Genomic DNA, 26,199 nt, shown 5'->3' on the forward strand with positions numbered 1-26,199 from the left:
TAAAAGCAGAGTCCCTAATTTGACTAGAAAATCAACCATCACCATAAGGTCAGCAACTCCCAAAATGGAAGATGTTTTTTTTTTTTGTACATCTCGAGTTTCACACAAAGTAATGTTATATCTTAAAAATGAAGCTTTCCTCCTGCACATTTTATGACTTGTTATCGTGGCCTGGAATGAGTGTGCCAGCATTCTGTGAAGGAAAGGCACTGTGTGGCGCTACTTAGCTAAATGAAATCTTTACACAGCAAGATCTTGAGGAAGTCCAGGGTCGGAGTACATCTTGATTAGTGAAAGGTGAGCCATTTGTGGGTTTCCCTTTGTCCTCCTTAGATGCCTCTCTAGTTTGGAACTCTAACAAGTTTACCCTTCTTCTTAAGGCCTGAGGACAGAGGGCCACCCATGCTCCCTGCCTGCTGCCTGGAACAAGAGCCCAAGCTTCAACGTAACAACTAATCATGGGTTTGCTGACTGAACATAAAATGTTTCAGTTTTGTGGTTTCAGGGTCTTGTTTAGTTCTCATTTTCCAGGAACTGCTTGAATGGATAGCAATTTCACAATTCAGTGTAGCCTCTATGTTATTTTTTCCTTAGTCAGTTTCTCCAGGGTTTATCACATGACCTTAGCATGTGACCTTACATCACCATACAATTACAAAAGGAATCCTTCTGAGTGTCAGGGCCTGACATAATGATGGCAGGGCAGAAATGCATTCTGTCGGTAACCAGCCGGGATCCTGGCTGTGCATGCCACTGGGGACAGAGTCCATCTCAGAAGTCTCTACCACAGATGATAAGAGAGAGCTATCATCTAGTGACATTCCACACAGTTTTCTTGGGGACACATGACAGGAATCTAGTATGTGCCACTCTCCAAACCAGGTAGCTGCAAGAGCTCCCAGATCCTCAGGATTTAGTTTGGAGTGAAAACTCAACTCTGCCTGACACGAAGACAAGCACCCACATCTTCCTAATGTATACTTCTTCTAGAAGCGCAATTATGGGGAGAGGGAACGTGCTAGAAACTATTTTGGATTTATCTAAAAGAACTCTTCCTCCTCTTCTTCCTCCTCCTCTTCATCTTCTCCTTCTTTCTTTTTTTACGGAGTTAAGCTCTAGCTAGCCTACAACTTGCTATGTAGACCAGGCTACACAGAGAGTCACACGCCTCTGCCTCCCAAGTCCTGGGACTAAAGGTGGTGTCCACCATGCTAGGCTTATCTAAAACTCTTAGTAGGACTTCTAAAAAGTTAAAATCTAAGAATCATAAAGCAACACAGGGACCTTAAGGCTCACTCTGTCCTATGAGCAGGGGAGTGAAAGACCGGAGACAAGGAGCAAGATTTGCTGGTTTCATGATTGTAGTGTCAGGAGAATGAGATTCCATCCCTGGCTGCAGGACTCACACAAAATTGACAGGTCAGCCATGCACAGTGCATCCCTGTAATCTCAGCACTTAGGAGGTCAAGGCAGGGAGAATCATGAGTTCCAGACCAGCCTGGGAAACACCATGAAGTCAAGGTTACCCACACAGTAAAATGCTGTCCAAAGACAAGGGAAAGGACAAAGAAAGAAGAGGTGACTGCTCGCTGCTAGCTCTTCCCAGTGGAATGTCAGCTGGGAATCCAGTCACTTGTCATTTCCAAAATTCGCATTTATTTCCTCTGCTGGCCTGAAACTCTTCACATTGCCACCCCACCCCAGCATCCCTGAGCTGTCCCAAGCTTCCGTTGTTCCTTCCTCCTTTGCTGCTCACACTCCTGGCTACTTTTCCTGCTTCCTCTTCCTGCTTCCCAAGTCATCTTGTTTTCCCACAGACTTATCTCTGGAAGTGACTTCAATCATCTCCCCGTGCTTCCTCCAACCTCTCACATGGACCTGTTCCTCCTGCACTCCAACCTCCAGCCTTCTCTCTAGGCAGCTTTCTCCCCTTGTCTCGCTTTTCCTTCATCTCTGGTTTTGCAGAATCCAGCTGCCTTCTGTTGTTCCTGTGCCTCGGAGACTTATACTAGGTCTCAGATGACTGTCTGCTGGGTGCTGGCTCCATTTGAAGACATGATGGTTAAGTTGCAGCTCAGAAGCTACTGGAAAGTTATGTTTGGATGGGTCCTCACAGTGTGAATGGCATCTTGCTCCCACCGTGATATTAACATGCTGTCCAGCTTCACTGACTATTCATTTCCACCAGAGTCAGACTCTTGCGGGTGTTTAGACATTGTTTATATTATTGCAACCAGGGATAATTGTCATCTAGCAAGGGGTACAAGAACCAAGATTTGGTGGTATTCTGCTTTCCTAGTGTTTTGAAATCTATAGATTCAATGATTTGTAATTATTCCAAGTTTCAGAAATCATAAAGTTATAATAAAGTTAAGACAGACTTTGAAGAGAAATTTTTTTAAAAATCTCTCTCAACAGTTAGAAGGAAAACCACAAATGTTTGCTAATTATTCTGTTGTCTGGGCCATGGTATTAGAGAAGTGGCATATTCTATTCACCCACAGGTAGAAGACAGGTCACTTTAAACCAAGGTTGCTCAACTATAAATCAGTCTAGGAGTAACACACTAGAAACAGGGCCCAGTAGTTTTTCTTAGTGCTTACTTTGAGAACTTAAGTACCTTGATCTCATTATTTACAACTGTGCTGAAAACTTCCACCCAGAACTATACAGTTCACATGAATAACGATCAACAGAGATGATGGGAAAGGGATCTGCATATATACAGAGAGCGCCTGAAGCATTCCACCAACACTCATGACAGTGTGCAGGCCACCTCAGCTCATCGCCAAGGTTTTCACTTCGTTGGGATATTTGAGCCTTATATGACATTTAACTTAGAGCACTGAGGTGGATGTCTCCATTTGAGAAAGGTTTATGGGATCTTTAATGTCTACATATAGCCTTGCCTCTAAGGTTTCAGCCAGAAGACTGTCACCAGGCAATGAGCTGCATACAATCCAATTTATCTGCCTTTGGAAGGATGATTCAGGGCTATTGGGATTTCAGTGTGTGGCTCCAGTTAGTCTAGCTCTGTGTTGCAGACTGGGAGGCCACTAAGCCATGTCCTTCCAGCCAGATGGGTTTCCATTTAAAGTCTACAAATCCAGAAAGATGTGAAACAAGGAGTAACATGATCCCAGGAATTGTTTGGTTAGTGTGCAGTTCATCACACATCAGCATAAACTGCCCACTCTATTATCAGCTGCTCCTAGAAGGAACCAGGACAGGAAAAAGACAGAGGTATGTGAATGACAAGCCCCTTAATCCATACAGTTAAACAATGGCTTCTGGATGTATAGATCATCATGCAAGGCACTGTAGCAGGCATTGGGACAAGACATGGGCCTTTGAATGTCTCCAAGGTAGAGTCACAATTCAGCTATACTGTATGTCAGGTGTGAATCTTAGGAATGGCAGACATGCTACATCTACCTATGGGCCTTAGCTATCTACACAATAAAGATGACAACTGTAGATGGTAGGAAACTGTGATGATAATAACTGGCCTGTACTAACTGACCAATGACTGTGTGCAAAGTTATTTGTCATTATTGAGTGATCACTATATAGTACTCACAGCCATCAACTATGAGTGAACTCCTACACACACAAGCTGTTCTCAATCTTCATATTTCTAAAGACAAGTTCAATGTTTTATAAACCCTAGACATTCAACACATTTCTAAAGAAGTAGAATGAGTCAGGCTATACCTTTGCCCAGCAGGCTCAGGAGGCCCCACTTATCTGGTGTTCAATAAACATTGCTGACTGAAACAATATTGTGTAATGTGGTACCAAAAAAAGGATGTGGACTTACAGGCTGGCCTCTGTCATTGTAAGAGCTGTGTTGCTAAGAAGGGATGCTCCAAGGCCTCTCGTCCATGCAACTAATAGTACTGAATACCTGCTTGCTAAACACATACACACTGAACCCAGGTTTTGATGGCAGTTATGTGGGTGGGAAGGAGGAAAGGTTGGAGGAGAAAAACTCAGCTGGGCTTTGAATTTTCTCACTCCCAAGTTTCAAAGATTACGTATAAGATAAAACTTCTGCTTCCCTGGAGGCTGGAGGAACTTAAGCAGCTTTCAGGCTCCTCTTCCCGGTGCCAGGCTGCCCACGTCGCTCACCTTCATTAGTAGCTCCCGACTGGTTAGATGGTTGTTGTGATCAGAGAAGATTTCTGAAAGTTCTTCAAACATCAGCATTCTGTCCCTAAGAAGAAAGATGAAGAAAAAATAATCAACACAGGGACAGGAAATCCAACACCTAAGCTTAGCTGTCTTCAGTACTTATTGCCTGGAAAGATTGTTTGGACCTCAGGATTTGGGGAGCTAATGAGTGTCTTCATGTACACAGCTGTACTGGCTAGTTCTGTGTCAACTTGACACAGCTGGAGTTATCACAGAGAAAGGAGCTTCAGTTGAGGAAATGCCTCCATGAGATCCAACTGTAAGGCATTTTCTCAATTAGTGATCAAGGGGGAAATGCNCCNTGTGGGTNGGACCATCTCTGGGCTGGTAGTCTTGGGTTCTATAAGAGAGCAGGCTAAGCAAGCCAGGAGAAGCAAGCCAGTAAAGAACATCCCTCCATGGCTTCTGCATCAGCTCCTGCTTCCTGACCTGCTTGAGTTCCAGTCCTGACTTCCTTGGTGATGAACAGCAATGTGGAAGTGTAAGCTGAATAAACCTTTTCCTCCCCAACTGCTTCTTGGTCATGATGTTTGTGCAGGAATAGAAACCCTGACTAAGATAAAAGCCTTTGTAAAAGATGAACATGGTTACCAGAACAATAGGAAGAATTTTTCTAATCATACCTATTTAATTAAAATAAAATGATGATTCCCTTGGGGCATCAAGTTCTAGAGAGATGTTCCCTTAAGTAAGTTTAAAAAACATTTATCCTAGTAATACACAGAGTCCTGCAGAGGTCACCTTGGCCAGACACCTAAGTGTAGGGAGAAAAATGTCATGGCCAAGAGCTCACCCAAATCTCACTGTTAACTGTTGAGCACTATGGATATAGAACCCAAATGTTTGGCATCCTGGGTCATTTCAGAGTCAGAGTGGCCCCATCGTGGTTCTACAGCCATGGCGGATGGGTTCAAACCTCACTTCACTACTTCATTAGCAATCCTAGACAAGTCGCTTAACTTTCTGGCTTCAATTTTCTCCTCTGTACCCAGGAAGCCTACTGCAAGGTGGCACAGTAAAGCGCCTGTGGGGTCAGGCCCCTCCCTATGCACTGCCCGTCAGGAGCACACTTCTTGTCTGTCTGTCCACACCTCTCCACAGTCGCTGAACGGATGATGATTCTGAACGCCACAGATGATTAGCAATCAAATCTCCATGTGTGTAAAAGCTTCATTATCATAAAATATCATAAAAGGCCATTTATTAAGACTTACTTGCATTTTAATGAGTATGATGTTATTTGTATAACAAAACCAAGAAAAGTATTTCTTTTGGAGAAAATAATTATACAAGTATTTCAATAGAAAGAAGTAAGAAGTTAGCCTCCGTCTGCTGAAAGCTGGAAATGTAGAAGATTGCGGTGATGAGAGTGGTAAGTAAGATACCTAGACTCTGCTCCCCCTAAATTTAGCGGCAGAGAGCACATAAGCCTGATGTGCAAAGGGAGGGCCTGTGATGCTCTATAGCATCCTTCCTAACATGTAAACTAACCCAGCAGCAAATCACACACGGCCAACAGAATTGAGTTTTGAGAATTGTTTTGTTCTTTTGTTTTTGAAAAGTTGTTTTAAAGACGGCTAGAAGAATGGATCTTCTCTTTGGCAACCCAAGAAACTAAAACACGCATATTGTGAACTAGTATTTTAAAGATTTATTTTAGTTACTTTTCATTATGTGTTTACGTGTGTCTGTGTATGTGAGGTGTATTAGTTGGATGCTCTCAGAGATCCAGAGATAAGAAACATCTGCTCTTCTGGAATCACATGAATGGAATGTGGTGCTGGGAACTGAACTCAGGTCCTCTATGAGAACCAGCTCTTATAATGCCAGAGGCCGGCCTGCACGTGCACAGCCTTTCAGTCAGCAGCGTCTAATGAGCATCAGCTAAGGGGTGGCTCCTGATTGGCTCCTGAACAAAGGACTGGCCTGGGACGTGGGGCGCTCTTAATCCTTCAGCCATCCCTGCAGCCCCCATGTGTGCTAGCTTTTGAAGTTGCAGTTTAAGACTCAGACTTGCTGGAGAAGAAATCCTGGGCCAGAGAGGTGACTTTCTATACTCGTAAACTGTACTTGTCAACCACCAAAAAGGGTCATGACTATTTTTCCCTGAAGTCAGACGAATTTCACCAGTGAAATTTGTCTATTCCTCTGTTTATGAGAAACAGTAATGAGGGGAAGGGAAGGTGGTATCAACAGCCAGCTAATGGCTTGTTAGGACCTACATCTTTCATTCAATGTATGCTCAGAGGAAAATTAATCAACTCATCTCTCTCATACAGAGTAACATGTACTATTGAAAATTGTAAAAAAGGAGAGAGGAAGAGAAACAAGAGCGGGAGCCACAAGACGGTACACTGCATTTGCAAAGCCTGTGCTTGAGCCCTGTAGTTCGTGGGTTGTGGCTTCCATGGCTCTGTAACATGAAGCATATTACGATTTTTTAAAAAATGGGGGGGGTCTCATTATATTCCTGGCTAGCCTAGAATTTCCTACGTAGATCAGGCTGGTCTCCAACTCACAGAGGTCCACCAGCTCTGCTTTCTGCGTGCTAGGGTCACCATCATTTATTTTACCTCCTTCTTTACAAAGAGCATCAAAGAATAACCTAACCAATACAGTGATGTCTCATCTCATCTGGCACCCAGTCTTCAGCATAAACGTACACAACTCTGTCTTGCCAATGTGGGCCTCTTACAGGATTAATAGCAATGGTTTCCATGTTAGAATCACCATGGAAGTATATCTCTGATTATGTCTGTAAAAAAAAAAATCTAGATCTGGTTGAGGTGGAAAACCCCACCTGTGGTGGTTCAAACCAGAATGTCTCCCATAAGCTCCTACACTTGGGTGGTGGGGTCCCTGTTTGCAGAACTGTTGGGAAGGATTGGGAGGTGTGTTAAGCCTTGTTGGAGGAGGTGTGTCACTAGGGCTGGGCGTGGAGGTTTCAAAGCCCATAATAAATCCAGCATCTCTCCCCTGTCTCTCTCTCTCTCCCTTCTTCATCCTATGGATCAAGAGGTAATCTCTTGCCAGGCAGTAGTGGCACATGCCTTTAATCCCAGCACTTGAGAGGCAGAGGCAGGTGGATTTCTGAGTTCAAGGCAAGCCTAGTCTACAAAGTGAGTTCCAGGCCAGCCAAGGCTGCACAGAGAAACTCTGTCTCAAAAAAACAAAGAGAAAAAGAAAGAAAGAAAGAAAGAGAGAGAGAGAGAGAGAGAGAGAGAGAGAGAGAGAGAGAGAGGAAGGAAAGGAAAAGAAAGGAAAGGAGAAGAGAAGGAAAGAAAAGAGAAAAGAGCTGGGCGTGGTAGTGCAGATTTCTGAGTTCGAGGTCAGCCTGGTCTACAAAGTGACTTCCAGGAGAGCCAGAGCTATACAGAGAAACCCTGTCTCGAAAAACCAAAAACCAAAAACCAAAAAAAGTAAAAGAAAAGAGAAAAGAAAAGAGGTAATCTCTTAGCTACTTCTCCTGTGCCAGGCCTGCCTGCCACTATGCTCCCTGCTGTGATGGTCCTGAACTAATCCTCTGAAACTGTAAGCAAGTACCCGACCAAATGTCTTCCTTTATAAATTGCTTTGATCATGGTGTTTCTTCACAGCAATAGGGCAGGAACTAAGACCTGACCCTAAATGTGAGTCATACCATCCCACAGGCTGAGTTCTGAGCTGAACAAAAAGGAAAAACCAAGTTCAGTACCAGCAGGCAATGCTCTCTGCTTTCTGACTGTAGATACAGAGTGATCAGCAACTTCCTGTTCCCACCGCTATGCCTTCTACAGCCCCTAGAATTGGAAACCACAATGGACCCTTCTTCCTTAAGTTGCCTTTCGTCATGGGCTTTATTACAGCAGTAGAGACTCTACCTAAGACACCTAAATTTGAACTAATGTAGGAACAAACTGTCCCTTCCTTTGGGGAATAAACAAGCCTCTGGTCCACATGCAAAGTTCCAGACGTGGGAAGAATACAGTAATGACAGATAAGACCTCTGTGTTGTACATTATTCCAGAGGTTGGACCAAGAAGTATGAAGAACCCTGTCTCGAAAAACCAAAAAAAAGAAGTATGAAGAAAACACAGCACAAAACGTGAATAATCTCAGTTATTAATCACCGTGAAAGGAGCCCCGCCCCTTCCCTCACTAAGACATTTTAATATGCTGCAGCGGAAGTGGACACAGTCTCTTCCTACTAAAGCTCAAAAGCTGAGATCCTAAGGCACATGTCACACGGTGGCGCAGCTCGGGGCATTGGAATGAGGCTGACAAATAACCAGAAGTCACACAAGCTACCCAACCTCATCACTCCACAACCTCATCCCTCAAGATCCTGATAACAAGCACACCTCCACAGCCTCGCAAGCCTGGAGACCATGGCTCTGGCAGACAGAGAAGGAGTGTGGTTTCTGTAACTGCCCACCCTTGAAATTCATTAATGTACTCTTCCTGGAACACACAGAGGGTTTCAAACATGTTTCCCCTGTCACATGATATGCACTCTGATGGTAAGGACCCATTGTACAGACAAAGCAACCCATCACCCGAGCCAGAACAACAGAGCAGGCACTGGGGAACTTACTTCGGGACAGCAGCCCAAGCCTTTTTCAACCGATAGATGGAATTAGACTGCAGTGCGGAAACGATGGCCCTCAAGGAGGAAAAATTCTTCAGGATTCTACATTCCTGTGTGGGGAGTGACGGAGACATAAAAGGCATTTAAATATCAGTATTACAGTGAGTTGCTGGTTTCCTGTGTTAGAGGTATTACAGCTGTTATGAATTCTTACCACTAAATAGGCAGCTGTATAAATACTGGACATCAAAAAGTGGCTCCTTCCTCCCGCCCCAGTCACCAAAACACTTTATAGATTTTGGCACTGTAAGCTTGTTCCCCCCACCCTCCCAATATATTTTTTTGTTGTTGTTACAGTTTTATGGTTTCCAGCTTTCCCAGTAAAAACAACTCGAGTTGGTGAGCATACATGGCTAGGTAGCGAGTGTAACTTTACTCTGCAGAAAGCATGCGCATGCCTTAAGACTCCATGTGGAAGACCACTGTGCCCTTCTGGCCTTCCGAGAGAGCTGGAAGTAGCCGCCCTAAGTTCAGATGGTACAGAGAGCTCCCGGCATGAGAGGTGTATATAACTTGGCAATAAAAATTCACCACAAGTTGAACTTCAGCTTTCATGGTCTTAGCCAAGGGGGGAATATTTTTATACACATTCATTTGGTTTCAAATTGGCTTGTCCCACAATCATAAACATTCAGAAACACCTTGGTACTTCAAGGCTTTCAAAATAACTTGGGCTTTTAAAAATAAGATTCATTTTGGCAGTGTTTTAAAACAAAACAGAGAAAGAACAGGAAAGATTTTGGCTGTCATTTTTCTGGGTAAGAAGAGAGGCTCCTTACTTAAAGGTACCCTACCCTAAGGGGCCAAACTTGTCAGTGGCCCTAGAGGCAAAAATCCCCTACACATAGTAGGGCTAGTAAAACAGGGAAAGGATCCCATTGTTGGCTGGCCTGGGGGTGTGCCCACATCTGGTGAATGTGCTGTCTGTCTAGGTCAGAAGAGATACTTCATAGGTACGCAGGAGTGCCATGTATGGAGGTCTCACAGCTGACTGCAATACAGGGGCACATGTTTGGCTTCATGCTGAGCATATCAGGCAAGAGGTGCCAGGGTAGTTGGGCATAAATGTAACTTGCTTCAAGAATCATTTTTCCTCAGTGGTGTTAATCTGGAACATGAAGTGAAAACAGAATTGTCCAATTTGTCATGACAAAATTTTGCACGCTAACCAAACCTCAAATGTTTTCTTCAGAGTAAATTTCAATGTACTTCATAAAAGTCATGCCCAGTCTTTTAAAATGTCCTGGTGTCCCATTTATTTAAAAAGAAAACAGAGGAGGAGGGAGGTAGAGAGAGAGGGAGGGGGAGAGAGGGAGAGGGGAGAGGAAGGAAGGTAAGATATAAGAAGTGAGGGTGAAAGAGAGAAAAGACAGAAAGGGGGAGGGAGGAAGAAAAGAAGGGAGGGAAGGAAGGAAGGCAATGGCAGAGAAGAATATGAGAAAGGGAGGGAGGGAGAGGGAAAGAGAGACAGCGGGACAGAGTGGGTTGTAGCCCTGCTGCTGTCTGGAAACCTCTCTCTCTGACAGCATGGTTCAACAAAGGTTCAGCATCTCAAAATTATGCTCTAAAAATCAGGAAACTTGTAATAAATAAAGACACCCAGGCCCCAATATATCATGTCCATCGTAATAAACATATGGAACACATTATTCAGTAACAGGCTGGGGCTAAAGGCTTACAGGAACACATGAAGCATCCAGTCCTGTTTCTAGAAAAGGAGGCATATTCCAAAGGATGCAGTGTAAATCCAACACTGCTGCGGAGGCCAGGCCAAGGAGACACACCCATATTAGGTCAGAAATAGTTTCTACATGTAAAATTAATATCATTTTTCAAGCTTTTTTTTTTCAACAGAAATCGACTATGACTAATGAAGGAAGAATAAAATAAATCTTGTTAGAAAACCACCTGCAAAACTTCATTTTATGAAGTTATCCTCCAGAATTTCAAGAGACATAACATACTCAACACTGGGGGGAAAACCCATTGTCCCAGCAAGGCTAAGGACTCTGGGCTTTGTGCACATGCTATGGGATGGGAAATATACTTGGAGTTACTCAGAGTTTTCTTATCATGTAAACACACGATCTATATTTAACTTCAACTGAAAGTTATGATCTGAGTCACTGTGCCCACACAGGGCTGTCTAAGGAGTTCAGTGAATTCGAGGCACAAAGACCATTGGCTTTTGGGACATAAATGTTGGAGAAAAATATTTTCTTATGTTACTAAGAAGAAAGAGACAACCCATGCCAGTACCACAGTTACATTAGCCTTTTGCAGTTACTTTTGTGGACATTCTTTACAGTGTTCACACTTTAATTCTTGCTTTTTTTTTTTTTTTTGGTCCAGTATCTGGCATGTGTGGGGTAATAAATAGGCCATCTTAAAGCCTCAAAACAAGGCAAATTCTCTGAAACTATTGTGGCTTTGCTCTTTGGTCAAAACAATAAAAGAAAATGTGAAAGACTTGGGTGTTGTATCCTATACATAGGGCATGGTGGAAACATGCATCTAATGGGACAGGAAACTAACTGTGTTCTGGATGAGGCTTAGCTACTTTAGCTACGGCCCAGAACAGACTGATGGGGAATTTCTACATCAACTAATTCCACGATCCTTCTCACTGGAGCTTCCTCTTGCCTAGAAGAAAACTTTCATCTTCAAGAACCTAAAATCCTACTCTTTCAGAAAGTGAGATCCATTCTTGCTTTCTTTCTTAATTTGTCTATGAGTACACTGTTGCCACCTTCAGACACCAGAGGAGGGCATCGGATCCCATTACAGATGGTTGTGAGCCACTGGGAATTGAACTCAAGACCTCAGGAAGAACAGTTAGTGCTCTGAACTTCTGAGCCATCTCTCCAGCCCCACTACTGTCTTTTTTGATCTCGCTACTCAGAGGTAATTTTTCCCTCCTCCACTTCTATACCATTTCTATTGCTGACCCCTGTCTTGCATAGGGTGAGGTCACTTCAGTGAGTCTGGCTCCTGTGCAGCTAAGTCAGTTGTGGTCTCTCTTATTATAGCCCTAAAGTATAATATTACAACTTGAACATACTAGGAACTCACAAAATAGATCAATGACAAGTTAGAGACTGTGCCTTCCTCTACACAAGTGTTAGACACAAGACACATGTGGGGTGGGAATGGTGGCTCTGACCGACTAGATTCCAAGCCTCAGAAGAACATAATTCATGTCTCATGTCAGGAAGGCTGTATACCAAACACAAAGATAAGTTTTTAAAAGGCACTTACGTGAGCAATGTTGATCCACTTCTCGATGACTCTGGCTCGCTGCTGAGTTTTGAGTTCCTTGCTCCCCAGGACGGTGCTGACAACACACTTGGTGAGCGTATTAAACTGAGAGATGGTGGCACGGATTGTAGGAGCCAAATGCTTGTTTTCCTTTTTATCCCGCTGAGACCAAATACAGCCCAGGCAATGGTGAGGCACTACCTTCTTGAATAGTTGCTGAAACAAAAGAAGAATTGACATCAGGAACACACGGGTGCTTTACACAACGTGTCATCTGGGACACTGGAAATTGGTGGCTTGTAAGTGGACACATCATCTTTCTCTGCTTGCCTTGCCACATGGTGTCCATCTTAACACACAAAGTAAGTAATGGATGAATGGATCAGAAAGGCCCACATGATTTATTGTTTGTTTTTGTTTTTTGAAACAGAAGCTCTCTATATAGTCCTGGCCATCCTAGAAATCGCTATGTATACCAGACTGGCCTCAAACTCACAGAGATCTGCCTGTACATGCCTCTCCAGTGCTGGATGGAATTTAAGGTGTGAGCCACCATGCCCTGACTTCCATGTGATCTTTTAAATTTGCTTAACTGAGGGAAAAAGATGACCAAAAGAAAATTTAAATCATCAAAGCCATACTTATCTTCCCATCTCGCCACAAAAGTCAAGTAACTCTAGTAAGATCGGTACTACTAATGAAAAAAGAAAAGTGAGAATGGTCATTTGGCCTCAAAATCCTGGACACTCAGGAACACCAGCTTCTACCATGCAAACAGATGCTCTGGGGCCACCTGGAAAGAAGTTCATGTAAGTATGACACATGCCACATCTCTCAGCGCAACTGAGTCTCATTTTTCAAAGCAGAGAAAGAATCTAACAAAGGGAGAACAATCAACCTCACATACTCGCTAAAGAATGGGGGGCCTAGAGACAACTTCACATACTCGCAGAAGAATGGGGGGCCTAGAGACAACTTCACATACTCGCAGAAGAATGGGGGGCCTAGNAAGAATGGGGGGCCTAGAGACAACTTCACATACTCGCAGAAGAATGGGGGGCCTAGAGACAACTTCACATACTCGCAGAAGAATGGGGGGCCTAGAGACAACTTCACATACTCGCAGAAGAATGGGGGGCCTAAAGACAACTTCACATACTCGCAGAAGAATGGGGGGCCTAAAGACAACTTCACATACTCGCAGAAGAATGGGGGGGGCTAGAGCCTGGTTTTCAGGTCTTTTCCTTAAAGCAATAAAAATAAAATATTTTTTCTTTCCCTCACTCTAGCAGTTACACAACAACAAATGGCTGACTAGGTCAGATTCTCATTCATATCAACTGAATATAAGGTGTATAAAAGCTGGCATATAAATATGGCCAGCACGTGCTCCGGATAGACTACATGATCTTCTTTCCACACTCTATCTGCATTCCCATTGCATGGAAACTTTGGCCAGTTCACATGCTGCAAAAGCTAAGTGCCGAAGAGCAAAACCACCGTGGTAACTGCTAATTCTTTGACTATGTTTTCCAGCAAACTCCGAGCTATGAAATGTGACTAACACAAATGTGCATAGCACACAGAAACGGTCAAAATTCAAATGTGCAGGAAGCACACGTGGAGATGGGCTGCCAGATATGGTCACATGTGGGCTCCATGGGCTTACTTCAAACTGACTCCGGCTTTCACCCCTTTACAGTCCTCCAAATAAACAGTTCGGCTCTTGAAATATTTATGAGTCCAAAGGGAGAGAAATACCCACAGCACAGGGTAGATTCTGTTTCGCTAGGATTAGAATTCTTACTTCCCTCTGTGACCTGAGCTCTGAGGAAAATGCACTTTCACCCAGGGCTGCAAGAAGAGTCGAGGCTTAAATTATTCACACGAATGATTCACAGAGCCTTAACTCTCCTTTTACAGACACAGACTCTCTCAAAGACTCAGTAGGACTTGTGGCACGCTCCCCATGCTGCCCACTGCCCTCTGGGCCAACAGTACTGTCACCATCCCACGTTGTAAGTAGAGACACATCTGAGATACAGTGAGAAGACCTACTGCGTCCATGTAGGTCAGCTGTTCTGCCACGAGATCTTCTGAGAAGTTCGTGAATTCTGCTGACCCTCCGCTCTCCAGTTCCTCTTCCTCTTCCAGGCTGAAGGAGCTGGTGTTGAGAAGTCCATCTGTCCACAATGGGGAAACAGTCAGTATGGGGGTGCCTTGGTCATAGCGTCAAACTACACTTCTTTCATTCAGGAAGAAAAGGGTTAACTCTTCAGAAAACCACAGGTAGAGATGAACAAGAACGATATATTGGAGCAAAATGGAGATCCAATCCTGAGTATTCTCATGTTCTTATTAAGCTAGGAGAGGTGTTGAGTGACCCCTGAGAAATCATTCAGAGGCTAGCCCAGGCAAAACCTAAAGAGGCAAAACTGAACACAACCTCATCTCAGCCCCCATCAACTCCATCAACACTTCCAGGACTAAACCAGCTAATACCTACACCCCAGCCCTGCGAGCCTTGATTGTTGAGCCACAGAGAACCAGATGCCTAAAAGACTGAGCATAGGCCATTGGGGTTTCAGAGATGAGATGAGACCTGTAGAACTTTTAACAATACTGAGCAGACTCAAATGCTGCTAAATCAAAGGGTTGCCCTCAGCTTTCACATAGAGAGTGAAAAGGTGAGAAACAGATTGGAAGTAAATGCCCTGGCAGCCTATACTGTTGGTCATCCATCCCAAAGTTACACAGCTCAGAGCCTGAAGAAGTCAACGGGAATCACTGCCCAGGAGCCCATCTGAAACGCTGAAGGGCCGAGCTCCAGCCTCCTCTTTGAAGGCTCCTTCTCCCAGGCCCTCTCATTCCCACCACACTTCTTGGTCTCTTTCAGTCAAAGCTGAACTTCTGCTGGGGCTGGGGGAGCCTAGCTGCACACAGTGGCATCCAGGCAGAAATCCAGTTCCGTGTTACTACTCCCCCTGCCTGGTTACGTTTTTAAGCCTTTTCCTTCTCTTTATGGGGGATGTTGTTAGGCATCTTATATTGATGAAGGTTCTTCAAAGCTTCCAATGAGAAATGGGGTGCTCAAAGTGAGACCGTTGCCTGTGCAGTACCATGTGCTACCTGCCTGCTCTGGTGGCAGGGCTGTGATTACAGGACTGGCTCTGGACCTCAGAGCTAAACATTCTGTTATGAATAGGATTGGTAGGAGAATGTCACTATCTATTCCTGTTATCCTGGATACAAAGCAAAAGCACCCATCAAAGAGCTAAAATCCCACCCGGTGGAGGATGCTAGTACCTGATGTCAGTACTTCTCCACTTAACTCTGGCACTTTCTCATTCAGTGAAGAAGAAATCGGATGTGCCAATCAAAGGTTCAAGGAGCCTTCTACCCCTCCTGTTGACTACAATGCACTTTAATAATAATAATAATATAAAACAATGCAGAAGCTGTCCAGCTTCTGCCAAGGAGCGTACAGGGTAAGGACTAACATCACACACTCACACATTCATTCATTCATTCATTCATTCATTCCTTATAAATCTGGCATGTACCTACAATGTCACTATGTGTGAAACCTGTGACCCTTTCTCTCTGGGACCTGGTCTATGCTTTCACTGCTCCTGCCTGAGTCTCCAGGGGTTATGTAAAAATCTCTATGCATAGTTTTACTTTTGCAAACACACAGGAAAGCTCACTGCTTTCCGAGTATGACATGGGGGCTGGGGGGTGAGAGGCACAAGGGAACTAACTAAGCTCCCGACATTCCTCTTCAGGAATGGAGCCTGTACTTCATAAACAGGGCCTGGAGCATTCTTGATGACAACTGCCCACACTTAGGAAAAGATTCATTCTTGGGTATTGCCTAAAAGTTTTTGTGAGGTCAGGCCACCTCCCTAGTCCATGCTTCTGCCTGCCAAAAGAGCTCTGCCCTCCATTCCCTGAGCTGGAGAGGACCAATGACTGGTCCCACTGGTTCCCCAATTAGGCATGGGGCCAGAGGCAGCCCCAGTGGGGCGAGCTGGGCTCCAGTGCAACAGCAGCAGCAGCGTTTTCTACCAGAGCACAAAGCTGGGCGGGCAGGGGGGAGGAGGCCCTGAAGGGAGCTGAGGTCTGGCAGCTGGAGCTGAGCTTCCAGGGTATTCAAGCATTCCCGGCAGATGAAGTCATCTGAGATACAAAGCCTTTGGCAATCTGAGCCAAATGATGCAACTGCATTCCCCTTCTCTGGTCCCCAGTCCATACAAACCACTCAACAGGTACCCGGTGGAATTTAAAGTCACTGTATTTGCTTTGGCTTTGGGGTAGCATCCCTTATCTGTTAGGAGCCATTTCCTTTCCCTCACTGAGGAAACCGGACATTACTTCAAGGAAATGCCCATCAGAAGTTCCAAGTGGGTCAGCTGCCATGGCAACTGTTACCCAGCGCCTCGGTGAAAGGCTATATCATCACGCTGGAGCTCCATGGAGCCTCTGGACTAATTTCTGCAGAGCCTGGCAGCCAGCACACTCTATGGCCAGCAGTGGTGGCTCTGCATTTGTCCCTGGAAGCTCGAGGTCAGCCTCCAATAGGAAAAAACAGCCTCAGAGACTTCCTTTGATTCGGTCACTAGAGACAGTCGATGTCAGCAATCGGGGCTGCCAGGGGACATGGCACTAATGCTTTTTAGGGAAAAGGAGGAACACCTCTTCCAAGCTTTTGTGAGAGGGATGTGGACTTGAACCCTTGCCAGCCACACAGTGTTGGTTGGTTGTCGCCCGTTTATATCTGATAGAACACATTAGGCAGAGAAGAAGCCCATCCATGTTGACAAGGGGAAGTTAAAAAAAAAAATCAAGAAAACCCTGATCCTGGTAACAGTAGGCACCCTGGACAATTACTTAGCATCTCTGAGCTGGTTTTACAGTTTAATCTTTAAAATCATAAATCCAGCCTTGAAAATCCCTCTTTTCACTCTGAAACTTTAGGGTTCTGAAGTTTACAGTTCAATAATTTTACACCTATCCCAATTTTCTGAGGGTACCAGGGTTTCTTACTGAGTCAATGGGGAGCCCCCACATTGCAGAGTCCCAGTAGAGGTTTCCCTGGGACCAGACAGGTACTCACTGTCAGAATCCACGTCCTGCTTTTGAAACTGTTCAAGGAGGTTCTGTGCTCTCCTCTCTGGGTCAGAGCCAGGCATCATCTGTTTGAGGTACTCCAGCAGCTTCTGAAGGCAAGGGAAGTGAGGGGGCTCCCAGAAGTCTTCCGCACACTGGTCAAGCCAGGCCCTCAGGATGGAAGCAATGGCACTGGGAAGGAGAGATGGAGACACAGTGAACCCAATGCCTACGGGACTCGAAACAGGCCCTGGACCTCACAGCTGGTAGCTTAAGATGGTTGGGGAGACTAATAACGTTTTGTTGTTAGAAAAATCCAACCAAGGCAGACAAAAGATGAGAAGAGGATTTCCTGAGTTCCAAACAATCCAAACACAAGCCACTAACTGTACATTTGCTCAAATTAAAGACCAGAAAACCAGGCTATCAAGATGACATGGTAAATAAGAAACTTTCTACCATGCCTGACAACTGAGTTCAGTGATGCCTAGGTCCTACACGGTGGAAAGAAAAGAACAATGTTAACAAGTTGTCCTCTGATAGCCTGCGCTGTAGCATGCTTGAGCTACCCCTTCAGACTCCCACACAAATAGATGAACAAAGGTAATAAAACAGAAAAGTAGCCTAAAACTAGCCGTATTGATAACTTAGGACATAACTGGCTACCACTAGGCTAGAACTCATCTGGAGTAACAAGTTTCCAGGTTAATGGGGAAAATGCCTGTTTAATTTTAGAAACATCACTAGGGCTTTGGCACAAGGACCAAAGCTTTCCTCATAAAGTTATCCCTTTGTTTCTCAAATTATAATGTCAGGAACCACTGGGTGATGGAGTGTGGTCTCCCTTCCCCCACCTGCTTGAACCTGCTTGCTCAAGGGTGGAGCTTCCTGCTCATTCGTCCTGCCACACCTACTGCTGAACCCTGTCGCTTTGTTGCTTACAGGCACACACGTGTTCATCCTGCTACTGGACCCTGAGATTGTTTGGCGGGAAATTGGGTTACCTCCCCCTTCCTTTATAACTGAGTGTCTGGAAATAGTAAAATTGAGCTTTGATCAGAATGTTGTCTTAGCTACATTTCTTTCTCTCGCCGCCTAGCCCCTCTTCTCTTCCAGGTTTCCAAAATGCCTTTCCAGGCTAAAACCCAGGCTGTGATCTGCTGGCCGGACACAACAATGGAGTCACAAGGTTCCCCAGGTGTCAAAGCACAAAGACAGCCAGACACGCTCTGGGTGCTTGGCGCACTGCAGACACCGTCTGAGTAACTAAGGGTGTTGCCTGTAAGTTATGAGTAGCTCCTCCCTCTAGAGCAGGGTCAGAGCAATGACAAAGGGGTAAACTGCAGCAGGGCCATTACTCCACGCTTCATCGTCAGAAGACTTCAAAGACGCTTCAGTGTTAGTTCCACACCAGGCTAGTCTGCCTCCCTAATAACACAACTCCATCGCAAGGGATGTTCACTGATGCTGGCTGGAGAAGGTATCAGGGAGAATCAATAAATTCCTGTGCATCCCAGGGCAAAGAAACCACACTGTCTTAGCTACAGTGACAAAACTCTTTCACCCACCCAAAAGAGTGTATGTGTGTAGGTCGGAGGGTAACCTATGCCACTCCTTAGGAGCCATCTGCCTTGTCTGTTGAGATGGGTCTCTCACTGGGACCTGGGGGGGGGGGGTCACCGCTAGGCTAGAATGGCTGGTCAGCAAGCTCTAGAAATACTCTAGGCTCTGCTTCCGCATCGGTAAGATGATAAACACATGTCACCACATCCAATTTTTTTTTTAATCCACGGGTGTTGGGGAATCTAACCCGGGTAGTAGATCTTGTGCAGCAAGCATCTCACAGGCTGAGCGATCCCTCCAGAACCATAAAAATGTTTTTTGAAAGGGTTTGGGATATAGCGGTGGTACAGCATCTGTCTAACGTGCACAAGTATTCTTTGGGTTTGGTTCACAGAATCAGAATCAAAAAAAGGAAAATTATAATTATCTAATACACCTACACAATTTGTTCATATAATTAAAAACTAGAGTAGAAGTTAGTATCCAGTGTGCAGAAGCCCAGCAGCCTGTTACAGTGACTTAACTCCCAGCTGCACTTTCCTACCAAAGAGCTGAGCTGTAATCAGGACCGGCTACCACAAAAGTCCACTGAGAGTTAACTCAGCCTTTGGAGTTCAAGTACCAAGAGCAGTAATGTCTACACGGTGACTGTTTCTCTATGTGGGCATCACTGTTTCACGTCTGTGGTCTATACAGCATCTGGGATTGCTAATATTTAATTATCTACACGAAACAAGTGACATTAAACTATCACCATAATAGAAGTGACTTAATAATCTAAATCTTTAAATTAAATAAAATTAACAAACGCATTATTTCCCTCCAGAAAGCTGAAAGAAAGTAACCTGGGCTTTGTATTAAAATTGAAAACAGGAGCTTGGGCAGTGTTGAAGCACGCCTTTAATCCAAGCACTCGGGAGGCAGAGGCAGCTGGATCTGTGAGTTCGAGGCCAGGGCCAGTTCCAAGACAGCCAGGAACACACAGTGAGAGTCATAACTTTCACACAGTGAGAGTCAATGGCTTTCTATTTGGGGGCCCTCATTTCCTCACGGCTCCTTTCAGTTACCGAACTTAAATATCATACTTTTAAATATTTATCAACAGTTAATATTCCATAGTTCCACTAACTGGCCTTAGTAGGATATTTAAAAAAAAAAAAGGGGGGGGGGAGCATTCACAAAGGCCAGAAGAGCATGGGTCTGGGGGAATCCTGCAAGCGTGGGAGGGGAGAGGGAAGGGTAAATTTGATAAAGATACATTGTATACATGTATAAAACTGCTAAAGAATAAATACAATAAAAAATCAACTTACCATGTAAATGTTTATTTTTTTTATAACAAATATAATTTGTAAGTAATTTTCCTTTCTTTGGTAAGCACAAAATATTATGGGTGCATAGTTGGGATGCCAGAACACAGAAAACCTGCATTTAAATATATAAACTAGATTCTTGCAAAGGAACACTTTTATAATTCTTAAAATAAAGGACACATGTGTGTGCGCATGCGCGCACTCACAATGAGGAGGGGAGGAGAGGGGAGGGGAGGGGATGGGAGGGGAGAGGAGAGGAGAGGAGAGGAGAGGAGAGGGAGAGGAGAGGAAGGGACAGGTCAGGGGAGGGGAGGGGAGGGGAGGGGAGGGGAGGGGAGGGGAGGGGATGGGAGGGGACGGGACGGGAGGGTACGGGACGGGAGGGGAGGGGAGGGGAGGGAAAGGAAATAACTTCCAGGTTCTTGTGATTGTCAACAATTATAAAATGTGTGCCTTGGTCTATATCTGTGCACATGATGAGCAGCTCCCCAAAGCGTTCAAGCAGTCTGTGTCCAAGAAAAGTCACAGCTTCAGAAGGAGCCCAGAAAGGCTGGAGAGACCATGGTTCGAATCAGCCCATTCTGTCCTTAACCTAATACTTTTAACTCACTTTGGTGAGGGACTTTCTCATCATATGTGCTCTAACTGTGACCTCCCATGGCTAAGCCTAAGGAGGTTTTGAGAATTCATTGCAATCTTAGACAGGAAAAGCATTTTCACACACACACACACACATGCACTCGGAATAAATAGGGAGAAGGAAGAAATCAGAGAAGAGAAAAACAGAGACAGTCTAAGCAAAGGGAGCAGACCCTTGCCCTCCGTCCAGCAGAACTCCTCAGCTTGCCAGGAACGGAGGGTTTCTGGAAAGGCCTGGACCCTTGCCTGAAGTTCACAGTAGCCTTATGTTTGCCAGGCCTGGGAAGAAACTTTCCATTCTCAATAGAACAAGCAGCAGATACAAATGCCGGGCTGTTAAGATTCCAAGAAGGAAAGCGACATCGCAAATATGACAGAGGAAAGGGGACAGCAGCTTTTCCATCTTCCTGGCCTCGGCTCTGCTCCTCTCCAGGACTGAGTGGGAGAATTAAGGAACCTTACCAGGAAGGGAGATACTGGATGCAGTTACAAATGTGCAGGCAAAGTGAGCCTATCCCACTGGAGAAGTCCCTTGCCCCTGTGCGCAGAACAAGAAGGGGCTGGGAGAAGGGAGACCCTAACTTCTCACCATCTGACAACTTGGAGATTTGTTCACATGGTCCCACTGACCCCTACCCGGAGAAGGGACAGAAAACACCTACCTGCATCTATCCAATACTGACCGGTGGTGATTTCAAATGACATAATGTCAATGGGACCTTCTGAGACACATCAAGAAACTCAAAATTGGTAATATGCTTACAATGACCTACCAAGGGTCACAAAAGGAAGGGACTGTGAAGGTGGCTTGGTGAAATCAACTCAAAGAATTTGCCACCAATCACGGAGCCAAATTGTGCCTCAACATTTGTGACCCCACACCTGCTGGAAGAAGGTCACAGCTTTGAACAAATGCTGCACATGTGGGCAGGAGCATGTATGCACACACCAACCTGCACATACACACTAAAGGTCACACTAAGGCAAAGCAATTCAAAGATATCAAACTAGAGTATTAACAAGAAGACAGGAAGTCTATGTAGACTGGAGGAATACAAAAACCAGATGGAGAGATTAGTAAGATTATACAGCAGTCTGCATTAAGGAGAAACACCGATGCACAGCTTTCTTATCCAAAATAACTCTTTGATGGTCACTCCTCTGTCCTAAATGGAAGCGTGAGTCTGACCGACATGCCAGATGGGTGGCAGCACCAGCAGTCATGCCTGACAGCAGAGGGGATTACCAGCATACAGCTTTCTCCCTCGGGCATTCTTAGCAAGAATCACCTTCCCTCCTGCTGCGAAAGCCTACGGGAAAGAAATCTGTGGTCACGGGCCCACGTGTGGAGCCTGCTAAAGTCAAGTCTGAGGCTCTTCCTTCCAGGAGAGACCTCAGGGAGAATCTATATAACCAAACCGCATTACTGAGTACTCTTCGGTTTCCACACCCACTCACTAATTATGTGGTAAATGTCACAACAAAGGGTTCAGGGACCCACAGAAGAACTGTCCTTCACAGGGAACCTGGTCAAAGCTTCAGGAGGGTCTCCCTAGGAGCTGAGATCTTAAGGATAAGAAGGAATCGGAATCGGTAGCATGGAAACTAGAGCAGCACTGAAGCAAGGGTCTCGAGGTAAGACAGCCAAACACTGAGGAGGCTTGAGAAGTGCTTAATGAAAGTACAGAAAGAGGGGACGAGCACATCGCAGTGACACGTGCTATGCCCAGGTGACACAAGCTATGCCCAGGTGACACATGCTATGCCCAGGTGACACATGCTATGCCCAGGTGACACATGCTATGCCCAGGTGACACATGCTATGCCCAGGTGACACGTGCTATGCCCAGGTGACACATACTATGCCCAGGTGACACAAGCTATGCCCAGGTGACACAAGCTATGCCCAGCTAACACATGTTATGCCCAGGTGACACGTGCTACGCCCAGGTGACATGTGCTATGCCCAGGTGACACAAGCTATGCCCAGGTGACACATGCTATGCCCAGGTGATACATGCTAAACTTAGATGACACATACTATGCTCACTGACTGTTTGGCTGGCACAAGTTGTACTTGGTAACATCTGGTTAGCAGGGTGCCTTGCTAAAGGGGCAAGCACAGGAAAATTTTCCACACTTCCCAGCGACATGTAGGCCTTTGGGCTTGTAGAGTATAGTGAGAGGACTGACAGGCCATCAAAGTAGCAGCTGGCCTCCAAACACAGATGTGACAAACCTGGAGACTATGAGTAGGTATATCAAATTATCCAAAAATTCCAATGGTGGCTATACACTTTAGAATAAATAAGTTTAATGCAATGGTTTGGGGGCATAGCATCTCTCCCTTAATGTATAGCTACCAAGCCAGAAATAAGATTACCACTACACAAAAAGAATAATTCCGTCTACTTAGAGGTATGTTTTCCCTGCCCTAGAGCCTATTTGGGATGATAGCTCATATTTAATCATTGCCAGAAGATAAGACACAGAAACTTTTGGAAAAAATAGCAGAAAGTTTCCTTATTCTAGGACATTCTCTACAAACTCGATTACATCCTGGAGCAAAGGGGGAGAAAACGCAGTCTAAGAGCTCTGCACTTGTCTGGGGAACCCGCAAGTCTGGGGAACATGGCTGTGCTCCTGCTAAGCCATGCTGGTGGGCTGTAATGCTGTCAACCTTGACCCTGACAGAGCTGGGCCTTCCACCTTGTTCTCCAAGTCACAGAATGCTTTTCCTGAGTCTTAGGGAACCATGCCAGACAGAGGTTATCGGCAAGATACTTTCCTTGATGAGAAAGAACAAAGGGTGTGACAAAGTTTCTCTTCTTTTCTTCTCCCCTCTTCCCAGAAGAAGGGACACAGTACTATCTGGACTTGTCAGGGTCATCTGCTCAGCTTCCTGGACTTTCCTTTTTCACACTGTGGTGTTTGTGGTAAATTAGGATTAAAACATCAGGGTGGGAATGGAAGGAGGAGCTGGGATAGGGCCAGCGGAAATAAATGGAAACAAAGCCAAAATCAAGATGGAAGCAGAAGGAGGCAGGGGAGGGAGTTAAAAACCACCTCAAGGAGAGCCAGGCAGAGGAAGGTACACAGAGACAAAAGCTGTCTATGGCAGGGGCAGGATGAGCTGCGCCTGGACCCTATTAACCCGGAGTCAAGGTTACTCACACATCTGTCTTTCATTTCCACACTTACGAGAAATATTTTCATTCTTATCACAGGGGAAGAATGAAAGGATCCAGGCTGTAAGAGCATGGCCTTGGCTAACTCTGAGCACTCTCTCATCCATTGTATGACCCTGGACAAGTTCTCCCACCACCCATCCTACTCTCTGGTAGATGGAACAACATAGAAGGTCATTAGGAGAATTTTAAAGTACACACAGTGCATTGTTCTCACTCAGCAATCAATAACTTCTAACTATTATTAGAAAAATGAATCAGCCATTCATCAAAATTCTAATTTCAGGACCTCGCTAACTCCCTCCCCAGTTCCCAGGTCTGAAGAAGGAGTTTGCTCATTATAAACAGGGGGCTTCTACTTACAACCTGCCGAAGTTTCACCCTGGATGGCGATTCCCTCGGAGGTGTCAGGTGCTACCACGCATACCAAGGACAGGAAGCAAGCCCTCCTTTGATGGGACTGACTTGGTCTTCCTTCAGCTTTCCTCAGATCCTTCAAACCATTTCCTTCCGAGGGAACCAAGTCAGACTTCCACATTTCACAAGAGCTGTTTGAGGACCCCACTGGTCTGGGTTTGGGGGTACTGATGTGCTCTTATTGCTAGCAAACCCCACGTGTGGCCCTAAATGGCAGGCCTGAGAACCAAAGACCTCTGTGTGATGCCCGGCTGAACTTGACTGTACACACTTGGCCCTGAATTAACTGCCTGATCTCGGTCAAAGCACACGAGTCTGATTAACCTTCCATCGATGGACCTATTGAGTGAGGGCAGGAGCTCGACACATTTGTGCAGGCAAAAGAAAATACACAATAACTAAAAGAGCACCCTGAAGCAAGATCACCACAGACAGGCACCAAAGGTGGGGGCTAGAGACGCAAGGGGAAAACCGCTGTCTTCTATGAGATAAGAATCCACAGAAACATAACTGGTTAGGACGTCTGTTAAACTGTTTCCAACAGGTACAAAATACCGTCATAGGTCTGGAGAGCCGGCTCATTAAAAATTCTTACAGAGGTCCCAGGTTCAATTCCCATACGGGTGTATGGAGGCTCACAAATGCCTGTAAATATGGTTCTGGGGGATCTGACACCCCTTCTGACCTCTTATGGCATTTCACACACATGGTGCACAGACACATATGCAGGCAAGGCACCCACACACATACAAACAATAAATCTTAAAAATAAGATACCGTCATCTCTGATTTTTCTCTTTTTAAAGAAAACTGCTTTAAATCCAGCTTAAGTCACTGACTGGCTCTTCTCTGTCAGAGCACCAGTTTCCTCTCTGGGGATTCCATTGCATCTCACAGGAAGAAACCATTTTTTTTTTTAAACTATAGTTTTCCTTTTCTTTTTGTGCCCTGTATAGACATTTAAAAGACAATGGCTTTCTCTTTAATGTGACACATCTATTTCTTCTGTTTACTTAAAGGATAAATACATATTTCTCTCATAACCTCTAGCTCTTCTAACCGTGGTGGCATTCCTAACCGCACTCTTCCGTTGATGCATCTGTTTTTGGTTGAGACTGAGACTGACTCTGTGTCCGAGGCTGGACTCAGACTTAAGTGTGCTGATATTACAGGTGTGCACCTCCATGCCCGAGCCTCATGTGTTATAGCTTATTTTTGGTTTGGTTTGGTTTGGTTTTTGAGACAAGGTTTCTCTGTATAGCCCTGGTTGTCCCAGAACTCACTCTGTAGACCAGGCTGGCCTTGAACTCAGACATCTGTCTGCCTGTTTTGCTTGTCCAGCCTATTTTTCCTGGCCTGGGTCTGTCGCGGTGCCTGAAGCTGTGCCCGAGCCACGCTTCCTGCTTTCCCGAGCTTTTGCTTGCTGCTTGTGTGCGCTTGCTGGGCAGCTTATGTCAACCAGGCGCCATGATTTTGCTGCATGTCAGGCGTTTTTCCAGATTTTCACGTGGTCGTTGTCACACTTGTCCCGGGTGGAATGGTGAAGCCAGCTGTGGTTGAGGGCCACCTATTCTGTGCTAGTGTTTCGTGTTCCTCCCGCTGTTTTTTTTTTTTTTTTTTTTTTTTTTCTGGGAGTCCCGAACCTCCACTGTCTTTCGTTTCCCTGTCTGCCTTCCATCTGCCTCCCGAGTGCATTTCTTTTTTTTTTTGGGGGGGGGGGGNGGGNGGGGAGTGAAGAGTGCTGGGATTAAAGGCGTGCACCACCGTGCTCAGCTTTATGTCTCATTTTTGATGGGTTCCCCACCTCAAATCTCTCTTCTTTTCTCCATTTTCCTTACAATCGCTCAAATTCAATTGCCTTCTTAGGGCATTTGGGTTTTCTGGAATGACT

General features: G+C 45.2%; 1 protein-coding gene across 6 annotated transcripts in view; it reads right to left on the minus strand.

The window, feature by feature from the left end:
- Rgl1 (ral guanine nucleotide dissociation stimulator like 1) overlaps positions 1–26,199 on the minus strand; it is a 247,822-nt gene that overhangs the window by 23,413 nt on the left and 198,210 nt on the right. For all 6 annotated transcript variants that reach the window (XM_029483257.1, XM_029483250.1, XM_021176216.1 and 3 more), the window contains 5 exons: positions 17,196–17,380; positions 14,138–14,262; positions 12,080–12,295; positions 8,768–8,871; positions 4,132–4,216 (listed from right to left, as the gene is read on the minus strand). In XM_029483257.1, the coding sequence (XP_029339117.1) occupies positions 4,132–4,216; positions 8,768–8,871; positions 12,080–12,295; positions 14,138–14,262; positions 17,196–17,380 (715 nt within the window). The remainder of the gene's footprint in view (positions 1–4,131; positions 4,217–8,767; positions 8,872–12,079; positions 12,296–14,137; positions 14,263–17,195; positions 17,381–26,199) is intronic.

This window comes from Mus caroli, chromosome 1 (assembly GCF_900094665.2).
Source record: "Mus caroli chromosome 1, CAROLI_EIJ_v1.1, whole genome shotgun sequence".
NCBI classification, from domain to species: domain Eukaryota; kingdom Metazoa; phylum Chordata; class Mammalia; order Rodentia; family Muridae; genus Mus; species Mus caroli.